Raw genomic sequence first — 21,585 nt, 5'->3', positions numbered from 1 at the left:
TTGCCGTTGATGTGGAGTTTGGTCGCTCGATGGAGCCTTAAAAGCCTCTTTGGCGGCAGTTATGTAGAGCAGAGGGACGTGACAGAAGTGGAGGGGATGTGTGCGAGTTGGAGGGAGGGGAGGAAACGAGGGCAAGATGACGAACGAGGGAGACCTCCGTGTCCTTGTCATTATAATTTATTTATTTCACATCATATACCTCAAAAAAAGCTGCAGCGCACTCCCAAAATAGAAGTACTGTCTGGTCCTGCCATGAGGCAAGGGCAGAGAGGCAGCCCGACTGCCGGGGGGGGGGGGGGGGGCTTTCCTGGGGTTGAGGAGACTGCATGGTTAATTGAGCCTCGACAGTTTGTCTTCATTGAGTTAAAAGAGAAGCTTGAACTTGAAGACCGTAGCCTATAGTAGTAGTAGTCTTTCCTCATCAAGCGACAGTTTAATTACTGAATTAAAGTTTGTACATTTTGAAGTACAGTTTGTATATTGTTCCATACATCATAATTGTAATTGCCTAAAATCATACATCTTGGCCACTGCTGCTTGTATTTATTTAATTTTAACCACTGTCATGACTCATGAAGGGAAGGGTAATTCTGCATTTCTACGACGGTATATTTGGATTGAGAGGGTGAACAAAGAGACAGGAGGGGTGAGAGAGAGAGAGAGAGAGAGAGAGAGAGGGGGGTGACGTGCACTAAAGAGCCTTGGGTCGGATTGGAACCCATGCCGGCTGCAGGAAGGACTATAGCCGTATTTACGTGGTATGGCTGCTCTCTTAGAAGGTGAGCCACCCTCAGGGGAGTACTTTTGATAACGGAAACGACAGTGTAGCAAGAAATGTATATAGGAACAGAGGGCCCAATCTCAACATAATTTCCATTTTATTATTATCATTAGTAGTATTATATTGACTTTTTCACTACACCATCTCAGAAGTACTACTACTACTACTTTGTATGATCAACACTTTCATTCCTCCGTCTCTCGTTCTCTCTCTCTCCCTCCCCCATGTCGACGTTCTTTGTATTCTCCATCCCAGTGATTGCAGAGTAAATAGGGTTTATAGGGAGTGTCACTCTGAATCTCTGAGCCAGCCAACTCCTCAGGTAACAGTCATAAGAACAGTCAGCCATAGGCATGCAGGGAAGCTCTGTGTTTTTACTTTGGCTGTTGTCAAGCAACCATACACAAATATCTTCTATACCACTTCTTCAGTTAAGTGCTAATTTATCAAACGGGGAAGATTATATAGCGTTGCTAGCTGGCTGGGTTCTAAGGATAGCTATGCTGGTCTGTCCGCCCAACACTTACTTTACTCCTAAATAAGATCTCTTCAAAAGTACGGCCAACACTTTACTGCTACTGTAAATACGATATATCTTCAAAAGCACTTTCTGGATTGCCTGTATAGAGTTTGCTGTGCACCTTCATGCTTCCAGGAAGATTAACCTTAGTGATTTTGGTGACCCCCCCCCCCCCCCATAGCATTTCCTCTCGGTTCTTCCTTGGGTTTCCTCTGAAAGAACACATTGACACAAGATATCTGGAAATGTAATGGGCAGATTGCCATGAAATCTGCTGAGTAATAATCACCTGAGGTCTCATCATGACCTTTCCTCTAGTGCCACCTTCAGGCTACAATGTCATCTTTTCACAGAAGACATCATACCATAATGGGCAGATTACATGATGAACCCTGCTGATTTTGGTGCCCCCCCCCCCCCCCCCCGTTCCCTTTCCAATAGCGCCTCAGACCAGGTAGAACATGCTTGTGATGAGATGCACTTATAGAGAATATGAGTGGTCACTGCCTCCAAACCTTTCCAAAGCTTTTGGTACTTTACAGCACATTTATTATCTCTGCCAGTCTAGTGGGCCAAAGGCCGGAGTACAAACAAACACCCAACGTCTTAAACCCCCCCCCCCCACCCCCCACGCCCTGAGCAAGCATGTTTTCAGAGGTGGCAAGAAAAAACTCCTTTTTGCAAAAACCGGCCAGCCGTGACCGTGTCAGGGAGAAAGCAGGAGAGAGGAGAGAGATGCAAGCAACTACATTACAGTTTTCTGGAAAAGTTATGTTTCTATGTCAGTCGTTCTTCGATTTTTCAAAAATAGCAGACCTACAAGCTCGTAGCGCGCCACTCGATGGCGCGCTATGAGCTTGTAGATCTGCTATTTTTCAATAGCTAAATCATAACATAATGCTAACACCAAAAGGGGTTCCCGCCCAAAATGGGTTATTTGTAACTAGGGTTGTCCCTATCTGATCGCGTGATCGGAAATGGGGGCTCAATCACGGCATTTTCAAATGATGGGAATCGGATTGTGAGCAAATAAATGTGATTGGGACATCCCCTAGTGTCAATATTAATATCCATATTAGATTAGACATTATAATTGTAATTTTGGATAGTCTACTATGGTGATACAAAATATAAATATAGGATAGGGAAAAAATGGTATCGGCAAATACAGAAAATCTAATGATTGGAATTAGATCAGAAGCAAAATAACGTGATCGGGACATCCCTAATTGTAACAATAGTTATTAATAGTAACAATAACAATAATTCAATAGGCCCCAGAGCTGCAAATTGTCTCAAATGGGGGCCAATTAATGTATGTCAAACTGGGGGTTGAAAGGTTTGACACCGTCACTGTGTTATGGCATGTTAAGCACCATCGAATAGAGTAGAGTAGAGTTCAACTTACATATAGGTTCAACATGTTGGCTGTACTTCCTCCCTTACTGCGGTGTGTTGTGTCTACCGGGTCACATGATGTTTTCCCCTCAGCTGTTCTCTATTGACTAAACGCCACCAGTGCTGGTGCTTATAAAAGGTTAGCGATATATCATTCAATAACACACACACTGACGCTATTTATAAAGGCACAACCATCATTTGAATGCAGATACAGTTAGTATTTATTGCATAGATAGACCCTGATGAAGGCCCCTGAGCCAAAACGCATTGGGTCACCTACGTTTTTAACTTTGCCAATCCATGACCTAATAAAGGCTTTTTAACTCATCTGAAAGGAGTGCCTTGGATTCTTCTTGAGTTCACCGGATTCTCTCTCTCGGATGTAAGCCTACTACAAAGGGAAGGAACGTAAATGTTTTGACCTGCCTGTTTTGGAAATTATTTGGAAAGATCCATTGCATTCCATTTAATAATGGAACAATAGACTTACAATTATTGTTTATATCATTGTAGATTAGTGGTATCTGTTAGTTACTAGACCACAAACAGACATCTCTTAGACAGTTGCATTCCTAAAGCCATTGTGTATTGCCAATAATCCAGTTTAACTCCTTACATAGTCACTGTCAGCCATTGAGCAATCCCGCTTTAACCACAAGTTATGTTGTGGTGTCTTTCATTGCCTCTGCCTGCAATGGAGAGTTGGGCGAAAACCATGACTTCTTTAGCTCTGTTTGTACTGGTCAGTGACCATATTCACAGCACAGTGGCCATTTTTCTCTTACGTCATACTCGCCCAGTTGAGTATCCATATGGAGGTTTAGGGGTCGTTACAATTACACAAATGTTTAATCCTTCGTTGGATATAATTAACAAGGAGACACTCACAAACCCCCCACCCCCACTAATCCCCACAGGCTGTGCACTGGGAAATGCATGCATGCAGAGTTGTAAAGCTGCTGGTAAGCGCCGTTCGTAATGGAATAGTTTGCACACTGCCACCGTCCATTCCGCTGCGATGGCCTGTCGGCTTCGGGTCCACCGTGGTTGGCGGCCAAGTCTGATGTGGGGTGACACCTAATACGGTGCAGCCCCAGACACTAAATAGCGCCATCCAGAGAGAGAGAGAGAGAGGGAATAAAAGCAGAATGGGGTGATTGGTGGAGAGTGAAGGGAACAGTGGGGGAGAACAACGGTTCAGGAAACGGCACCGGGATAAAAGAGAAACGTATTAATGAGAGACTTGAGTGTGAGAGATCTTTTGTCTGCATTAACCATTCTCGCATTAATGATTCCGGCTGCCTGTCCGTCTCGATGGTGCTACACTGTGGCGCAGCACGAGGAAAATCGCACCGCCTCGGTCTCGACGTGAAAGGGTGAAAGTGCTGCCGCATGGTAACACTAAGCCCTTTCATGTGAAATGGTCCGGACCGATACATCTCTCTGTGGCATTGATCTATGTCGGCTATTAAATATTACAGGGTGGGGGAAAGCAAAGCATACAGTATAGCTGCGAAGAGTCATCCGATGCAGTGCTGCTATTTATACCCCAGTGTCCCATCTAGTGAGTGTGTGTTAGCATTTCTAGCATTGTAGCAGTGCTTTACTGCTCAGGGTCATACTGCTGCCTGCTAGTACTCGCTCTCTACTGTAAATGTAACAGAAGCACAAGCAGGTGCACACGTACCCACACACTCACTCACACACACACACACACACACACACACACACACACACACACACACACACACACACACACACACACACACACAGTCACTCACCCACATGAACACGCAGCTTGATGTCGAGCTGTTAGTCACGCAAAGCTGGCTGTGTTGGGTGTTTGACTGTTTGTGTGAGGTCATTGTGTTCAGAGTGAGACAGGGTGGTTGTGCTCTTGGGCAGTGGTCAACAACAGGTGGCTGTTTGTTTACCTCTATGCTTTAATTGTACTGTTCCGCATGTTTCTAATCTACACCATACTGTCCAACAGAAACAAACTTCTCAGTATTAGCCGTATTGCTTCCAAGATAATCAGACTTCCTACACCCACACGTTCTTATATAAACAATAAGGCCATCACACGGCTAACACTTTCAATATCAAATGACACTGATCATCCCCTGTATCGCTTTTTTAACCACATGCCATCTTGACAAAGATACAGAACCTTGCCATGGAAATAGGTTTGTTTTAGTAGGTGTTTTGTCCCCTCAGCCATCGCGGCATTAAACAAACTGCCCCGCCGATCGGATGGTTCTGTATACAGTGGGGACCTCATGTTTTTCTATTGTCTTGGAGTTTTGTGCTATGTGTTGTTTTGATGTGGGTGTTTGAACAGATCTGTGAAGACGAATATCCTTCGGGACAATAAAGATTATTATTATTATTAGCGCAGCAGGTGGCGCTACAAGAGGCTGCTCATTTTAGATACAAATAATTGATTTGTTTTATTCTTTTTTTCCAGAGTAGTCTAATAATGACAAATATAATGATAAATATAATGATGTTATGTTAGTGACAGCAGCCCTGGTGATCACATGACATTTGTGGAATTGAAAGCTTCTAACTTTTGATCGCAACTTTTAACTAAAAATGTAATGTTCCCCAGTATTGTAAAGATTACATTGTTGGACATTTATTTGATTGACTTTCCATGTAATTAATCTCAATGGCTTCTCAAGTCACTTTTAGATGCATACGTACACCATGTATTATCCATTATATTCAAAAGGATAAAACTGTCGTTGGTCATAGCCACAGTTAATTATACAACTTCAACATCAACTTTATTATCACATCACAAGTTTACTGACTGTAGGACTGTAGGTGTAAAAGCGTGGGTGAAATTAGCTCCAACATTTTGCAGTTACAAAATGTAATCATAGAGAAAGAAACTAAGGAGAGAGTCAGAAGACATGAATTGATGTAGCCTCGCGTAGCCACACTGTTGCCTTCCTCAATGTCTCTTTCCACAATTTTGAAATACTTCCGTCATACAGTCTGGAGCACGGACGCTCTGCAAATGATCAGAGGATAAAGCAGTTGTTTGTCGCTGTGGCTTCGTTAGGTGTGGGTTACTGGGTTCAGAGACTCCATTTAGCATTCAGAGGTTGTGGAATAGTTGGCTGGCTACGTGATACTAGATGACATGACAACGATATCAAATATACATAACGTGAGTGCTCAAAGGAAACAAAATGAGGCAGATTGTGCAAGTATGAGACATAATTTAGCCACAGATGGTGATGGTGCCACTGCCAGTCCAACAGCAATGGAGTGTATTAGTCATTCATATTCATATTTTATACCTGTGAATACACAGTTACACTGTGTTCGTGCACTGTGACAGCACTCGTATCACACCTGTTAATTGCTCATTTCCCAGGCAGTCCAAGTATTGAGAACCAGGGAAGTTTTTATTTATAGTATACCTTGTTGCTGGTACTCTTTTCGTAACCATTACTATGCGTAATTACTTACTACAGCCTATCTCTGTCCTGACTCCTGCGTTTCATTTCGGCTGCACTGACGACTGTATTTCCCCCACGGGGTCAATAAAGGTCTATCTATACACTGTAGTCATATACCGTGCATAAAGTGACGATGCCTGTGTGACGGCTTGTGTTGCCAAGACTTGGCGACGGGGCTTAGCACCCGTTCAACAGCTTTTTGGTTGACAGGATGACACTTGCTTGTTTCACTTGCCTATCACCATACAAGTGTAATTGAGCATACATACCGCAATCATCATACGTGTGCTGCAGCTGTGGCTGGTTGCATCATTACACATACAATTCCCTTTCTAAGATAATTGTTTTCTACATAATTTACACAATTACACAGACTATTACTGGTTAATTCTAAAGGATATACCTGACCAAAGTCTATTTAATACCAGAAATCAAAAGCAGATTATTATCACAGTCTATTTACATAGAACTATAATAATGTCTTTAGGACAGCCCAGTTTGTTTCTAGAGCCTGGAGTAGAAGACAATCCCAGCTCTTCAAGTAGGTACATGTGTCTCCTGTTACAGGCCTAATGGTGTATTTTATTTTATGTTGTATATTATGTAATCTGCCTTGTAAGGATCTTAGTCAGTTTGGTATTCACTTGATCATTTTGCAAACTGTCATGTCGGTTTATTGTCATTGTTCATTGTTTATTAGACACTTGAATAAAGAATCAATCAATAAAATAAAATAACTATATTACAGGGGTATTGTTGCACTGAAGGATCAGATGGGGCCATAATTATAGTGTAGTAATCAGTGTTAGTCACAGTAAAGATGTTAGTAATATGTGTATCATTATTCATTTGATATGTTATTGAAATATGGTGTGTAAAATGTGCAGTGCATATTATGCACCATGTGAGCACAAGCACCTCACATGACCACGGCCTTTCAGCCATGCTCTCAGAGTCCATCTCAGGGCCTTTCAGCCATGCTCTCAGAGTCCATCTCAGGGCCTTTCAGCCATGCTCTCAGAGTCCATCTCAGGGCCTTTCAGCCATGCTCTCAGAGTCCATCTCAGGATGTCAAGAAGTTAGTGTGATGTCACATCCAGGCAGGCTGTTTGTTGGTTCTATTAGCTTGTCTGTACCTGCCTCGAGAGGAAGACGTATAATCTTGTGTATGTGTCTAGTGTGACTGTGCAGTGTGCACATGCGCATGTACACGCAAGTGTGTGGCAGAGAGAGAGAGAGAGAGAGAAAATGTGTGCCTTGGGGCTTGGCACTAAACAGACTGAGCAGTGCGGTCAGGGGTATGCTTGGTGGTTGGAGGGGGGGGGGGGTTTATAGAAACATGCTGTTTGTTGTAGTGTTTACTTTCATGTATCCCAAAGAGAACACATCAAAGAACGCATTACTAATCTCAACCTTTGACCCAGATTCTTACTGGCCCAGATGAGTCACTGGGTGCACTGCACACGTCACCCATATGGCTATGATCACCCAGGAAGAAAACGTACTGTAGTGGTGTTGGTGCACAGTCAAAATGGAAACCAAAATACAGCCTTTAAGGATAAACTAACAACACTAATGATTTTAAAGTCTTATATTCCAAGCTTCAAAATTCTGTGTGGCTATAGCACCTGTAAATATATTATTTTGTTTTTAGGTTTAATTGTTTCAAGTTTTGTTGGTTGTTTATTTCGCTTATATAACTGGACACGGGAGAAGTACAGCAGTTTCACATCCACGTCTGCTATGCCGTCCAAAAACGGTGAAACCAATTTGATGGCTCACTGTTTGCTCAAGAGCTTGTTCAGCGGCTTCACTACCGGTTTTGACTACTATAAAAATACTGTTAATACTGTAACTTGGTGTAAGATATTAACTAGGGGAGTAATCTGCGAGCTCACAACAATTCTCATCTGATCCGCGTTGATGCACATTTGAGATCAGGATTATGTTCGTGAATAGCTTGAGAATAATTTTGGGCAAGAAATTAGCTTGAAAATCTTATTTTGACCTTTTTTAAGAATCAATTCCAACATCGATGCATTTGTACACCCCTCTGGTGTTCAATCCTCGGCTGAATCATACTAACGGCAATAAAAATGGTAGCCAGCCCAAAACCTCCCTGCTTGGGACTCTGCATCAAGGGTAGACCTGTCACAATTATCTGACTAATCGCAATTATTTGAGATGATCACTCACTATTATCTTTGCATAATCATCAATCATGTTCATGTTTAAAAATGTCCGTACTGACTGCTTACAGAAAAATAAATTGTAACGTTCCAATGTTCAAAGTAAAAAAAACATAATTAATCACAATTATTTGTGCGACAAATTAATTAATTAATCAAATGAGTAATGGTGACCGTCCTAATCAAGGGTTGGATTGGGGGTCAGTTAGTTCCTGCGACATACAGTACCAGCGTCATGTCCAGGCCAGGGGGTGTTCTTGTACACTACGGAAACAGCAGATGACCTATGGGCCACATGGCTCTGGAACCACAGCTTCCTAAGGCTACTTACTTACACAACACTGTACGTTCTATTGTGCTGACTCGACCGGCTTCAGTTGGAAATATGTGTTTTTGTCGACACGCCGCATGACACTTCAGCATAAATCAGGCTCTACACTGCATTGACTTTGTGTGCTCATAGTTTAACATGTACAAATATAGATGGTTGGAGCTGAGGGCACATACTGGGGCAGACTACTGTATACGTCTCTTATAGCATCACAGCTTAAGGCAGGTTCGCAATGAGACACGGCTTTTACGGCTCATGGTTTATCCATCGCTCATCTGATCTGTCCTTAATGGGACGGTATGTGACCGTGTAATGTAGTCTTCTATGGTGCATCATACATGCTATATATATATATATATATATATATATACACACACCGTAGCTGAATTGCTGCGTATACATTAGGGCTAGGTGAGATCGATTGTAAAGAATCAAATTACATCATGATTTATTTATTTTTTATCGGAATCGGGAGCAAAATAATGTGATGGGGACATCCCTAGTATCAATATTATATCCATATCATGATATTAGACTGGATGTTGTCTGTGACTTTGGATATTCTACTATTATGATAATAGCATAAGTGTTCTATAACGATTTCGGTAAAAATCGGTATCTGCAGATACTCAAAATCAAGTGCTCGGAATCTGATTGGGAGCAAAAAACATGGACATCCCTGTAGTTCTAGGTCATATCTCGTTCTCTAGCCATGTCCCTGCATGCTTTCTTCCTTCCACAATCCATCTTTTAGTTTTTTGCGATGCAGGCGGGCAGAGCCGTCTCTTTCAGACAGGCAGGCTTGGTTCTGCTGGCTCCGTGCACGTCATTCAGACAGGCTGGGTGCTGCCGGCTCCGTGCGCGCACGTCGTGCTGCAGCACTGTGCCACGCTGTGCCAGGAGAGAGAGAGGCCAGGCCAACTCGCTGATCCTCTCCTCCACTGTTCTCTCCTGGTAATGAGGTGCTTTCTCACAGTGCACCCCCCTCGCCTCCTTACCACAGGCATTAATCTCTCCACACAGAGAGACGAGGGCCGGGGGCATCAGACAGAGGAAATTGTGGGGGATCGTGTCTGTCTGTGTGTTTGTGTGCGCATAGTACACGTTTCCCTTCATTTGTGTCAATGTCATGCTCCAGGTTTTTTGCTTCTGTGTACAATTATGTGACAGACAGATTACTTAGTTTGTTTGCCTATTTGCTCGTCCGTCTACTGGAGCAGTATTTTAGAGTGTGTTTGCGTTTGTGTTTGTGTGTGCATGTGCGCATGTGCGCCTTTGATGGATATCAGTTGGTCCGGCCCTGTGTGTGAGTGTGTGTGTGTGTGTGTGTGCCTTTGATGGATATCTGGCCCCACAAAACATTGTCTGGTACTGGACAGTGAAGATGAGCATTTCATTCCGTGACACGGTCTATGGCTCCCTGGGGGACTCGCGATGGAGGCGTCTCTTCTTCTTCACACAACTGCAGCCATGCTACACACAGACAGGGCCCAGTGTTGCTTCGGGTACTAGAAAGATCTTTGTTGGGGGTTTCAAAAGAAAGAAAGAAAGAGAAAAAAAAGGCCAGAGAGGCATCCGATCTGTCACATCTCCTCATGTTATCCCTAACTGATAAAACAGGCCATTGACGAGGTACATCAAATTGAGCATCACTCTTTCTAATGGAGACAGACAGGGCTATAGGCACCACGTCGCGAGAGCACAAAGGCTTTCCGACTAGAGGGAAGGAAACCAGTTTCCACTGTGAAGCACACCGTCCAACCATCCTCCGTCTGTGTTGTGCTTCCTCCTCCCCCCTCCTCCCCCCACGCCATCTCATAATAAATGGGTTAAGGTGCAGACTCGGTCCCCCCCCCCCCCCTCTGAGCAGGGTTAAAGTTCCCTTTTTGTTGCAGTGTGTGCATTCTTCTGCATGCTCAGCAGAGTTCCAACCTGCCGTCCGTCCTGTCTCTCTGCATGGCATTTTAACTATACTATACAATGCTGTTAAAGCTCTCCATCTGGGTTTCCTCTGGATTTCCTCCAGGGCTACAGCTTTCTCATCAGACTGAAATAGAGTGGATATTGTGATCAGCGCAAAGTAGCTATACAGTAGAACCCTTGTTGTTCACATGACATACCACATGCTACACAGTAGGATTTAAAGTACATACATACTGGGGTTATCACTAGTATCAATATTATATCTATTTTATGATATTGGCTGTGATTTTGGATATTGTACTATCGCGATCGGATCGAGAAAAAAATCAGCAGATACTCCAAATCAAATGAGCAGAATCGGATCGGGAGCACAAAGACATGTGATCGCTAGTATTCGTGTTGGGATCCGGAACAGGATCCAACATTGAGGAACCGGAATTGGTTCTATCACATTTAGGAACATTTTTCCGGAAGCGATCACACTGTCAGATCTGGTATTCACGTCTGCTATGCAATTACTCTGAGAGGGTACAAAATACAAATGGGTTTCAGTTGTGCACAGACTTCTAGTGGTCCATGTTGAAACCCCTTTTAAAGCGAACCACTCAGGAATCGGAGGGAATCGTTAACAGTTTGACGGCCGCTAATTGTTTAATCCAGTGTTCCCCCGCACGTAAAACGCTATACCCGCTATATATTTGTTTAATGCGTTTCATTCGCCGTTTTAAAATAATTAAAAAGAAACAGCGGATTTATCCGGGACCTGATGATGAGGCCGTTGCGTTATGATGACGAAACCCGGAAATCAAGTCATCATCTGGGCTGCTAGGGCTTCTGGGAAATTGAGCTCAATGTAAGTGGACGGGAGGTTTGTTTGGACTACAATGCCTCATGGAGGCGGATCCTGTAGCGCATTGTAATGGCCGCTGGTACTGATGATCAAAACATGCCGACGGACCATTTTTTGCCGGATTTTCGTTGTTGAAAGCTGAAAATACTTCAGCGTTTGCTCTAAAGGTAATAAAACAATCTCGGCAGCGTAGAATATTTAATTAAATAGCGGGTAACGCGTTTTATGGAGTCAAACTGTTAAGGAATCGGAATCGTTAAAATCCTCAAAGATCCCAACCCTGCACAGTATGACCCAATGGATCCGAGCATGGGTTTCCCAAGTAGGACATCAAACCGCTACCGCTCAGCCAAAGTGGAATCCCTCCCTCAGGGGAAAAAGGGAGATATTATAGGCTTCTGGTACCTTCAGGCTGCAGTCTATCCTGCTACACCGTCTCATTCCACAGATGCCCGAGTGAAGTCCATTGATTAACAAAAATTAGCATGTTAAACCACTGCAAATTGTCTCTGTAAACAGATAGAGATAATGAATCCCATGTTTTCTATTGAATCAGTTCCGATGACACTGTGGCACGCTTTGTGTGTGAGACTGAATCTTTTATTGTCTGACAGTGGGAACCTTTTTTTTATCAGTGACCATGTTCCCATAGGGGACCTGCTTGTAGAGCTGATAGTCATTCAACACAAGACACATCTCATGCTTTTACATCATCAAACGATAGTGAAACCCTTTGAGCTGTTTCAGTCCGATGTTGACAGCTGCACATTTGTTGATCAGGCCACATGGATCAAAGAACCCTTATAACTATGGCTAATTGGCCGTGTTTGTTTTGTGCGATAAGACAGCGATGAATGATTATGGGCTTATCTCAAAAGTCCATAGGACCACGTGCACACGCAAACATGCACATTACTGACACACACACACACACACACACACACACATTCCACTCTGTGTCTTAGTTTGTGTTGTGGTGTTTTTACTGGGATACCAGCATGGAGTCCCAGGCTAGATTAAGTCAATGAACTAACGGTATTTGTTTCCCTAAGCTAAGGAATTCAACATTTGTCTAATGGAACTGGTTTGTAATGGATATTCCAAAGCTGACACGGTGCAAACACCGTTTTTAATTGTAACGTTTGCGACGACAATGTTCAAACGTCACTCGACATTACCGTTTAACGAAAAGAGAGTCAAACACCAAGGGGTCTGTCTCCTGCATAAAGAGTGCAAACAGGACAGCTCTGGCTCCCAGCCTAGACGGCAGGTGAAAATGAGTGATTCATGAGACTGCTCAAAATAGTTGATCTGATCAGCAGTGACCTCACGTTGCCAGACTGTGGCCTCTCACAATTTCCAAATGCTTCCGTCGTACAGTCTGGAGAACGAAAGCTCTGATCATGAGCAGGCGATAAAGCGGAAGTGAAGCCTCCTCCCCCCCACTTCTGTTTCATCTTTACGGCCGCACACATTTATCCTAATATAAATCGCAATCATCTAAGCATATGTAGCTTATTGCTTAGCGGAAATGGAAATAAAATGTTTTTTTAAATATATTTTCTTGAATGGCATCTTCCTTGCTCGGATTTCGGGAGGTGTAGTTCCAGACTCTATAGCATTAGGAGATTGTGGAATAGTTGTTTGGCTACGCGAGACTAGATCAGCAGTAGTCCTCCTACAAGTTACTCACTCATTATTTTTACCTGCTGATTGCAAAGCAAAAGCAGGTCTATGAATAGGTCTGAAACTTGCAACACCACAAATTGTGAGAAAACGACAGTTTCATAATCACAAATATGAAAAAGCTACTACTGTGGAAGGGTTACCATGTATTAATTTACTTGTATCGATCCTATAAACAATTTAATATAGGTCTAGTTTTCACTCGGAACACAATAGTTCCACCTTAGAGAACTTTGGTTCCTACCTAAACGACTGCACTGAAACTGACACACAGGCAGTTTTAGCGGACCCCCGCAGATAATAACAATCAGCAGGTAATTCATTGATTTAATCAATTATTGTTTCAACACAGCTATTCACAGCTGTAGCCTGCCCTACACTGACTGTCGCATGATGGAACAGCAGCATAAAAACTAATATCTATTTGTCTGTGTCTGTCTGTCTGTCTCTCTATCTACAGTATGCATTTACTGTATACTGTTTAGATATCCATCTACAGATATATACTCTATATCAATCTACGTAATACACAGATTTTGTCGGAAACGGTATCCCAGTCAATGACATTTTGTCAATTTTTTTGTTTTTCATTAGAATGGGCTCAAGATAACAAGAATTAGTGAGTAGGAATTTGACACACAAACCCAGTGGCCAGGCCAGGGATCAGAGTGTGATATCATGGGCCGCGAGGAGCATGTGACCAGGAAAGGTCGTGGCATTAGCTGCTAGGGACAGGCAGTGGCCCCCTCTGAGGGCCCCCGGGTGAAGTGATCAACCCAGTTGTTTCACTCTGCAACAATGGGCCTCCTTCACTGAACATTCTGTACTTGACACAAGGCTAGTGTACTGGTGAGATTTGTACCAGAGAGGGGGGGGGGGAGTCTGTGAATCGCACAGTTGTTTTGTCAAAGTCAGCAAAACCAGTTAAAGTTTGAAACGTACTGTAATTCCGCAAACTGTTAATAAATGCTTCTTTGGGGATTATCATGGTTATTAATTGGCTATTGGCTCATACTTTGACGATGTTTTGTTTTTTTCAACCAGTGTGTGTGCACACGATAATAGGTATTTTATTGGAACTTCCTTTTATGTTAAGCTTTAACTACTGAAGCCTTTTTTGCTATGTTGAAAAGATTTTAGTTTTTTAATGCCAAATGAATGGATGTCATGGCGGGATTAATGTGGTTAAACTGGGTGAGTACACTGGCCTGTGGGTGAGTACACTGGGCGCAGGGCCGGATTAACACCTCTGAGGGCCCCTGGGCACTGGAGCTCGAAGGGCCCCCCCTTCCCATGCACGTGTAAATGTTTGTCTGTTTTGGGCCCTTTTGGGGCGGTTTTATGCCGTTGTATTGGCCTATTCCCGGTCACCTACCACGCCCCAGAGTGACAGCCAGGCAGTAACAAAGACATTATTTTAATTTGACCCACATAGTAAGCAAATAGGTAAGAGAATTGGCCAGTGTATTTCAGTGTTTTTACCTTTTCTTTTTTTTGTGGAGCCACCCTATGCAAGCAGAATGAAAATGCTGGATGGCGGACGTACGTCTTTTATTCCACCAGAATCACCTCTCCACCTGACCTCACACAGCCCAGTGGGCCCACCCACCTTGAACAACAGCCAATCACTTGACCTCACACAGCCCAGTAAGCCCACCCACCTTGAACAACAGCCAATCTAGCGCATTGTTGCTGCTTTACACACAAGTGCACTTTTCAGCTGCCTTCTCACCAACAATAAAACACTCATCTTTTTAGACACCATTTATTTCATTCGGATTAGCAGGGAAAGTTTCTGTGGAGCTAAAAAAAATGTATTATATTTGTTAGGGGACCCTGGTGCCCAAGGGCCCCTGGGCACGTGCCCAAAGTGCCCATATGCTACGTAGATCTGGCCCTGACTGGGTGAGTGCTTGCCTTATGGTTATGGGTGACATCAGATGATTTACGGGTGGATGATATGTGTGTTAATGCTACCCAGATCGTGCAAGGCATTGTGGGAGTGTTGATTTAGTGGGATATGGAGGATTACGGGTAAGCAGGGGTAAGGCGCTCAACTCTACAAACCCCTTCTACTAATGTGGATTCCACCCACAGTTGATGTTTACTTACAGTATATGTATTGTATTATTGAGAGGGCGATGTGTGCTTACAATGTTACCGGATGAAGGCCACGTAGGTTACAATGTTACCGGATGAAGGCCACGTAGGCCCAAACATTGTGTTTTTCTTTTACCGTTATCTGGTAATAATAATTTATTTTGGGAGCTTTCAAAATTGTGTGCAGACTTCCTCCTTTTCTTCAGTTTATCTTTTTTGTTCGAGCAACCGTTGAATTTTCTTGGATATGCATGCACCTCCTGACCACTATTGCTTACAAAATACATTTGTCACAAGACGCATGTGTGTGTGTGCAAGTGCGTGTGCGCGCGTGTCTGCGTGCGCATGTGTCAGCATTTTTTCACACAGTCTGCAAGTACACGGGACATACTGTGCGGGCACAGCAAACTGACCTGTTCAGTACACATGGCATCTCATGCGTGGCTGAAGAATTCAGACCCCATGTAGTCCACGACCGGTGATCCATGAGTTTGCTCTCTGGATGGAGGCTTGAGGTTAGCTGGTTCAGACCCAGCAGGCCCTCGCTCGCATTGCCTCGCTCTCCGCTCATTGGCTTTGTCATTCCAGCTGCGATGGTGTCTGTGAACAGAGGGCATTATTCATGTCCTCAGGAGGGGGGCAAGTCCTAATTGAAATTCCAGGCTTTTCCTCTGGACCGAAACAGAGAGCTGCCCGACTACCCACTGTATTATTCCGGTCTTGTCACCTTGAAAGGCCCATCTGGAGACTGGCCCGCGTGCCTCGGCTGCAGACAAGACCCAGACCCCAAAAAATAGAAAGTGATGTGTGAGACGGAGAGAGTGGATGAATGAAGTAGGGCAGGCAACAGCAAGATATGCCAGTGTTCATTAAGCTTCTGCAGTTTTCATCCAAAGATGGATGCTAGGGAGTCCATGCTCCATGCAGAGCAGATTCAGACCATTGGGGATTTCCCTTCGCAACATGCCAACGCTTGCATTTATGCTAGGTCGTATGGCGGTATTGCATGCCGTAAATATGCTCACAACACTTGTGCATGTTGTGATGAGCGTGTATTTCGCATGTAAGACATAGTCTTACAAAACTAAGTACAAATCGAGCATAGATCTGTTTTGTCTTGTCACGAAACTTTGAAGTATCTGAACTAGGCTTAAAGGGCCGGAGTGGCTCTGGTCACTGCCAGCCAGCGTGGCGTGCATGCTAATCAACTGGCTGAATGAATCGGTGCCATTCTGATAGAGGAGCAACGAGTACAAGGAACCTCTTTCTGCTTCAGCGCTCCAGAGAGAAGCCCACTGCCTCGCTGCACTGAATAACAACCACAGACACGCAGATCTATCTCTGATTCTTCTGAATTCTAGTCCTAATAATAAAGTAAATAATGTTTTGAGTGTGTGTGTGTGTGTGTGTGTGCGCCATGTTTATTATTGTCTGACCCACATTGTGTGTGTGTGTGTGTGTGTGTGTGTGTGTGTGTGTCTGCTGCTCCTTAATTGAAAGATGAGGTCATTGTTGGAATAAGGCTGGTAGAATTAAATCGCCCACGGTTAATTTCATAACGAGAGATATTCTCCAGGACAGACGGCTGTCTCTATTAGAGTGCTATATCTGACATTGTATTCACTATGCTAGTTTAGTCATTGAAAGATGACTCAAAGCCTGCAGAAGCCTGTGTTTTTTCCCCCCACCTTGAACTCGATGCCCTTTTATAGAATAACCAAGTGTCAAAGTGACCTTTTTACCCTCTCTACCCTCTTTGTTCTTTCTGCCTATAGGAATCGAGCTCTGTCTTCCGGGATGGCGTTTCTCCATGACCATGGTGGCCAACTTTGTGATCCTGGGCGGGCAGCTGGCCATGCCGGGCGTGGCGTACCTCTGCCGGGACTGGCAGGTCCTGCAGGCGGTCATCATCTGCCCGCTGCTGCTGATGCTCTCCTACATCTGGTGAGGGAAAGGGATGATCCTGTTGTATCCCATTATATGATGCTCTCCTACATCTGGTGAGGGAAAGGGATGATCCTGTTGTATCCTATTATATGATGTTCTCCTACATCTGGTGAGGGAAAGGGATGATCCTGTCTGTCCGCCACGCGCTGGCACAGAACCGTCATATCGTGTTAATGGCTTCCCATGAATATTTCAACATTTAAAGCCCCCCTTTTGTACAGCGTGTCACTATAAGAGGCTATAAGAGGGTCCGGTCCGTCCATCTGTGTCTCTTGTCCGTTTGTCTGGAGCTCATTTCGCAAACGGCTGAATCGACCGGTGCCAAACATTTTGTGCACACTGCCATACGACCATGCCCATCAACTCCGTACAGAAAGGCTAACATAGTTTAAATGTTGTGAAAGTGAAGAATTGGCTTTCTCACATTATGCCAATGGTCAATGCTCATGAGCTGTTGACCAATACAGTTACAAGTCAACAAAAGTGTACTTCCTCACTCTCTTTATATGCCAATGGTCAATGCCCATGTTGCAAGTTCAGATGGAATGGCTGAGGAAAGAAGGAAGAACAGATTTCCTCATTTTATTGTAGGATTCAGTGAATTAAAATAAAAACATTTACCAATGTCCCTGTGGTTAAGCAATACCCATTAGTACCCGTTGTCCGAACCCCATTTTGTCTGTCTGTCTGCCCGTCTGCCCGTCTGCCCGTCTGTCTGTCTGTCTGTCTGTCTGTCTGTCTGTCTGTCTGTCTGTCTGTCTGCCTGCCTGCCTGCCTGCCTGTCTGCCTGCCAGTGACCCCTTTTATGACCATATGGATATCTTTTTTTATCCGTCTGTAAATCCCAAATCCCCATATGTGGGGATTTGCCTCTTTTAAGAGAACCGTAGAGCTGGCCGACTTCACGCCGAGTTTGAAGTCGGATCGGTTGGACGGCTATTTGAGATCAGCAAACGCAGAGATTTTGTGCATACACCGTTGGGCATGTATCCATTAATAAATTACATTTAATCCATTGGAAACACAGGTTCGTTTCTCCATTCGCTGAAAAGTAACGCTTTACAAGGTTTCTGCCCGACTACAGCAACGCTATACAGTAGCTATAGTGAACATTAGCAGAAAGTCAGGCTCCACAAGGGCATTTCCAGCAGCGTATTCCCAGCAGTAATGGGTTTAATACCTTATCGTTAAGTCGTCTCCAATGACCTCTACTATTACAGCAGTCTATTTTGGTAAGATCCAAGCACTAAACACTCATTTATTAACCTCCATTTACCCTCTGCCATGACACACATTACGCTAATATAGTCCACTACAGCCAGCCACGCAGGCAGCCGGGAGTTATTTCTGCCACGGTGTAGTATCGCAAAGCATGTCCGACTGTGATGCAGAGCTTCTCCATTCAGAAGAAATCTAAACTATTTCAGGGCACACCCCCCCCCCCCCCCCCTGTCGCGTATACAATATTGCTGACACAATGCACTTTAGGGGAAAACAAAAAGCACTATTAGCTTTTACACAACGTGAGGGATTCTTTTCAGATGATGTAGTGAGATTTGAGTCGGGCTCCCGTTTCACCTCTGTGTTGAAAGCAAGGAGTCGTTTAATTTATTTCTTCTTATGAACCACTTACTTGAACCCCAGTATTCATATTCTGTAGGGAACGTTAGCCAAACATTGCCGATCTACAAGGCTATTTATGCGATTAAGAGATTTGGTTTAAATGGGGGAAATAAAGTAGTCCCAAGTACAGAGCCAACTTGGGTCCAGTTTTACTAAGTGCCGACTAGGGTTGAAGTTGTTAACAAAGTGGTGTTCTGTCATGTTTCCAGGATCTTCCCCGAGTCCCTGCGGTGGCTGCTGGCCACACAGCAGTACTGCCGCTCCAAATGGATCATGGGCTACATCGCAAAGAAGAACCAGGCCAACGTGGACCTGGACGCAGATCAGATCCTTTCAGGTAAACGGAAGCACACATATTGTCGCGTAGTAAATATTATGTTGTAAACTAATATTCTGTGGGTAGTCATTGCCATTTACATAACTTTTCTCTTAATACAGCCTGTATACATTATTCATTAATTTTGTGCCCGTCTGGTGTATATTAGTGTTACAATTAATTGAATTCACGCTGGCGCTGTCTACCAGAAACAGAGAGAGGGATAGTGCTGCACTGTTGCCTGCTAATGAGAGAGAGAGAGAGAGAGGTGGGGGGGGGGTTTCTATGAGGAAAGCGGACAATGGACATGGCCCGATTTCCCTATTGCACTGTAACGTACTTCTCTTAGTCATGTTTACTGTTTGTTATACAATACAGTGCAGTGCACTTGCTTTGTTTGGCCACACGTTGTTTACATTGGAATCGCTCAGTCACTCACAACACCTGTACGCAAATCGGCAGTGCATGTGCAGATTTCCAAGTACCCGGTGACTCTGTGCTGATCGAGCGTTTTAGAAAACTTTGTTGCCTGCCTCTGACATTTTATTCGCCCTCTCCTGCTAGTGTTAATACAGTAGCTGGCTGTCGCCAAGCCTTAAGTGAAATTACTTGATGAAAGTAGCTATACACACACACACACACACACACACACACACACACAACTGTGTTGTTCTGTACTGAATGAACGGCATAGTGATTCATCTGCACATAACACTGTCAATTTAAAGTAGATAAAGGCAAACAGCCGACAGTGTACACAGCGACTGTGGATGTGAGCTCTAGAAAGTCTTCAATTATTAAAATGGCCTTTTGGGAGGATTGTTCTGATACTGTCTGTATTTTCCTTGGCCCGATTCATCAGAAATAATACCACGATACGGCAAGGGGGAAAATGTCACGCGGTGATGGGGATGGGGATAAACCAAGCCACACATTTCTGGATCCAGCATCGGAATGCAGGGGTTTGTTTCCCCGGCAACCTGCTCCGTACCAAAAATATCCAAGACACCTCATTCCCTGTGTGTCACCCGCAGTTTCAGGGCGTTGCCCTGAAGGCGCATTCTTCCTTCTATTCATTGTCTCATCCAAGTCCTCACATAACCAGCTGTCATCTTCCCCGGATGTTGTTGTACCTGTCGTTCCTGAGGACTCGTTTCCCCTTCCTGACTGAAGAGATGAGTCACAGTGTAGACGGTGACGTCTCTTTGTTGTCTCTTTGGTCTCTGCAGAGCTGCAGAGGAGTCTTCAGAAGAAACCCAAGAGGACCTGCATCGTGAAAATGGTCGGGACGAGGAACCTGTGGAAGAACATTGTTGTGCTCTGCGTCAACTCGTGAGTAGCACATGTATGCAGTGTGGGGAAACTGCATATTTAGCATATCTCACCATGGGGGCGTGGTGTGTGTGTGTGTGTGTGTGTGTGTGTGTGTGTGTGTGTGTGTGTGTGTGTGAGACTATGAGTGGGTGTATGCCAAGGAGGTACCAGTCAGATGTGTATTTTTTTTTTCTTCTTTTTTTCAAATCAGTTTGTATTAAGAACAGGCACAGTATACATTATTTTTCTTTTCTTTTCTTTAATGATGAATAAAAAGGGGAAAAAATAACAAATAAGACAAAATAAAACCCTCAGTCCCTCCCACCCCTACTGCATAAAATGAAGCAGTAAGATGAAATGCTGTCATGGAAACAACAGCACTTGAAAGGATGGTGATAGACAGTCGACCACATCAATGCTATCCTGTCCATTAGGTGTGCATGGTTTCTTTTGTTTCCTGTGCGAGTCAAGATGACACTATTGACATGGCTGGGATACTTGATACGCTATTGATCAGTAGAACCTCACCTCTATCCAGCTGTCTGTCTGTCTGTCTATCAATGTACCATGTTTGTCTGTTTTATATACAGTATACCTGTTTGTCCGTCCGTCCGTCCATATGGCTGTGGCAGCATTATCTCTCCTCTCACCTTAGACCTCGTCCTTATAGTTCCACAGACACAACGTTGACTCTGCCTCAGTGCATGGTGTCCCTGACTCCCTCGTCCTTATAGTTCCACAGACACAACGTTGACTCTGCCTCGGTGCATGGTGTCCCTGACTCCCTCGTCCTTATAGTTCCACAGACACAACGTTGACTCTGCCTCGGTGCATGGTGTCCCTGACTCCCTCGTCCTTATAGTTCCACAGACACAACGTTGACTCTGCCTCAGTGCATGGTGTCCCTGACTCCCTCGTCCTTATAGTTCCACAGACACAACGTTGACTCTGCCTCGGTGCATGGTGTCCCTGACTCCCTCGTCCTTATAGTTCCACAGACACAACGTTGACTCTGCCTCAGTGCATGGTGTCCCTGACTCCCTCGTCCTTATAGTTCCACAGACACAACGTTGACTCTGCCTCGGTGCATGGTGTCCCTGACTCCCTAACTCACCATGAATTATACATGAG

General features: G+C 44.2%; 1 protein-coding gene across 1 annotated transcript in view; it reads left to right on the top strand.

Annotated features, from left to right (window-relative positions):
* Positions 1 to 21,585, top strand: part of LOC308325702 (solute carrier family 22 member 23-like) — a 51,132-nt gene that overhangs the window by 15,437 nt on the left and 14,110 nt on the right. The window contains exons 4-6 of the mRNA XM_080778345.1: positions 17,030 to 17,198; positions 19,034 to 19,161; positions 20,370 to 20,472. Of these exons, the coding sequence (XP_080634471.1) occupies positions 17,030 to 17,198; positions 19,034 to 19,161; positions 20,370 to 20,472 (400 nt within the window). The remainder of the gene's footprint in view (positions 1 to 17,029; positions 17,199 to 19,033; positions 19,162 to 20,369; positions 20,473 to 21,585) is intronic.

The sequence above is a fragment of the Protomyctophum bolini genome (assembly GCF_963924005.1).
Source record: "Protomyctophum bolini genome assembly, chromosome: 12".
In the NCBI taxonomy this organism is placed as follows: domain Eukaryota; kingdom Metazoa; phylum Chordata; class Actinopteri; order Myctophiformes; family Myctophidae; genus Protomyctophum; species Protomyctophum bolini.
The sequence above is the reverse complement of the archived record's forward strand: the minus strand, read 5'-3'. Positions and strand labels throughout refer to the sequence as shown.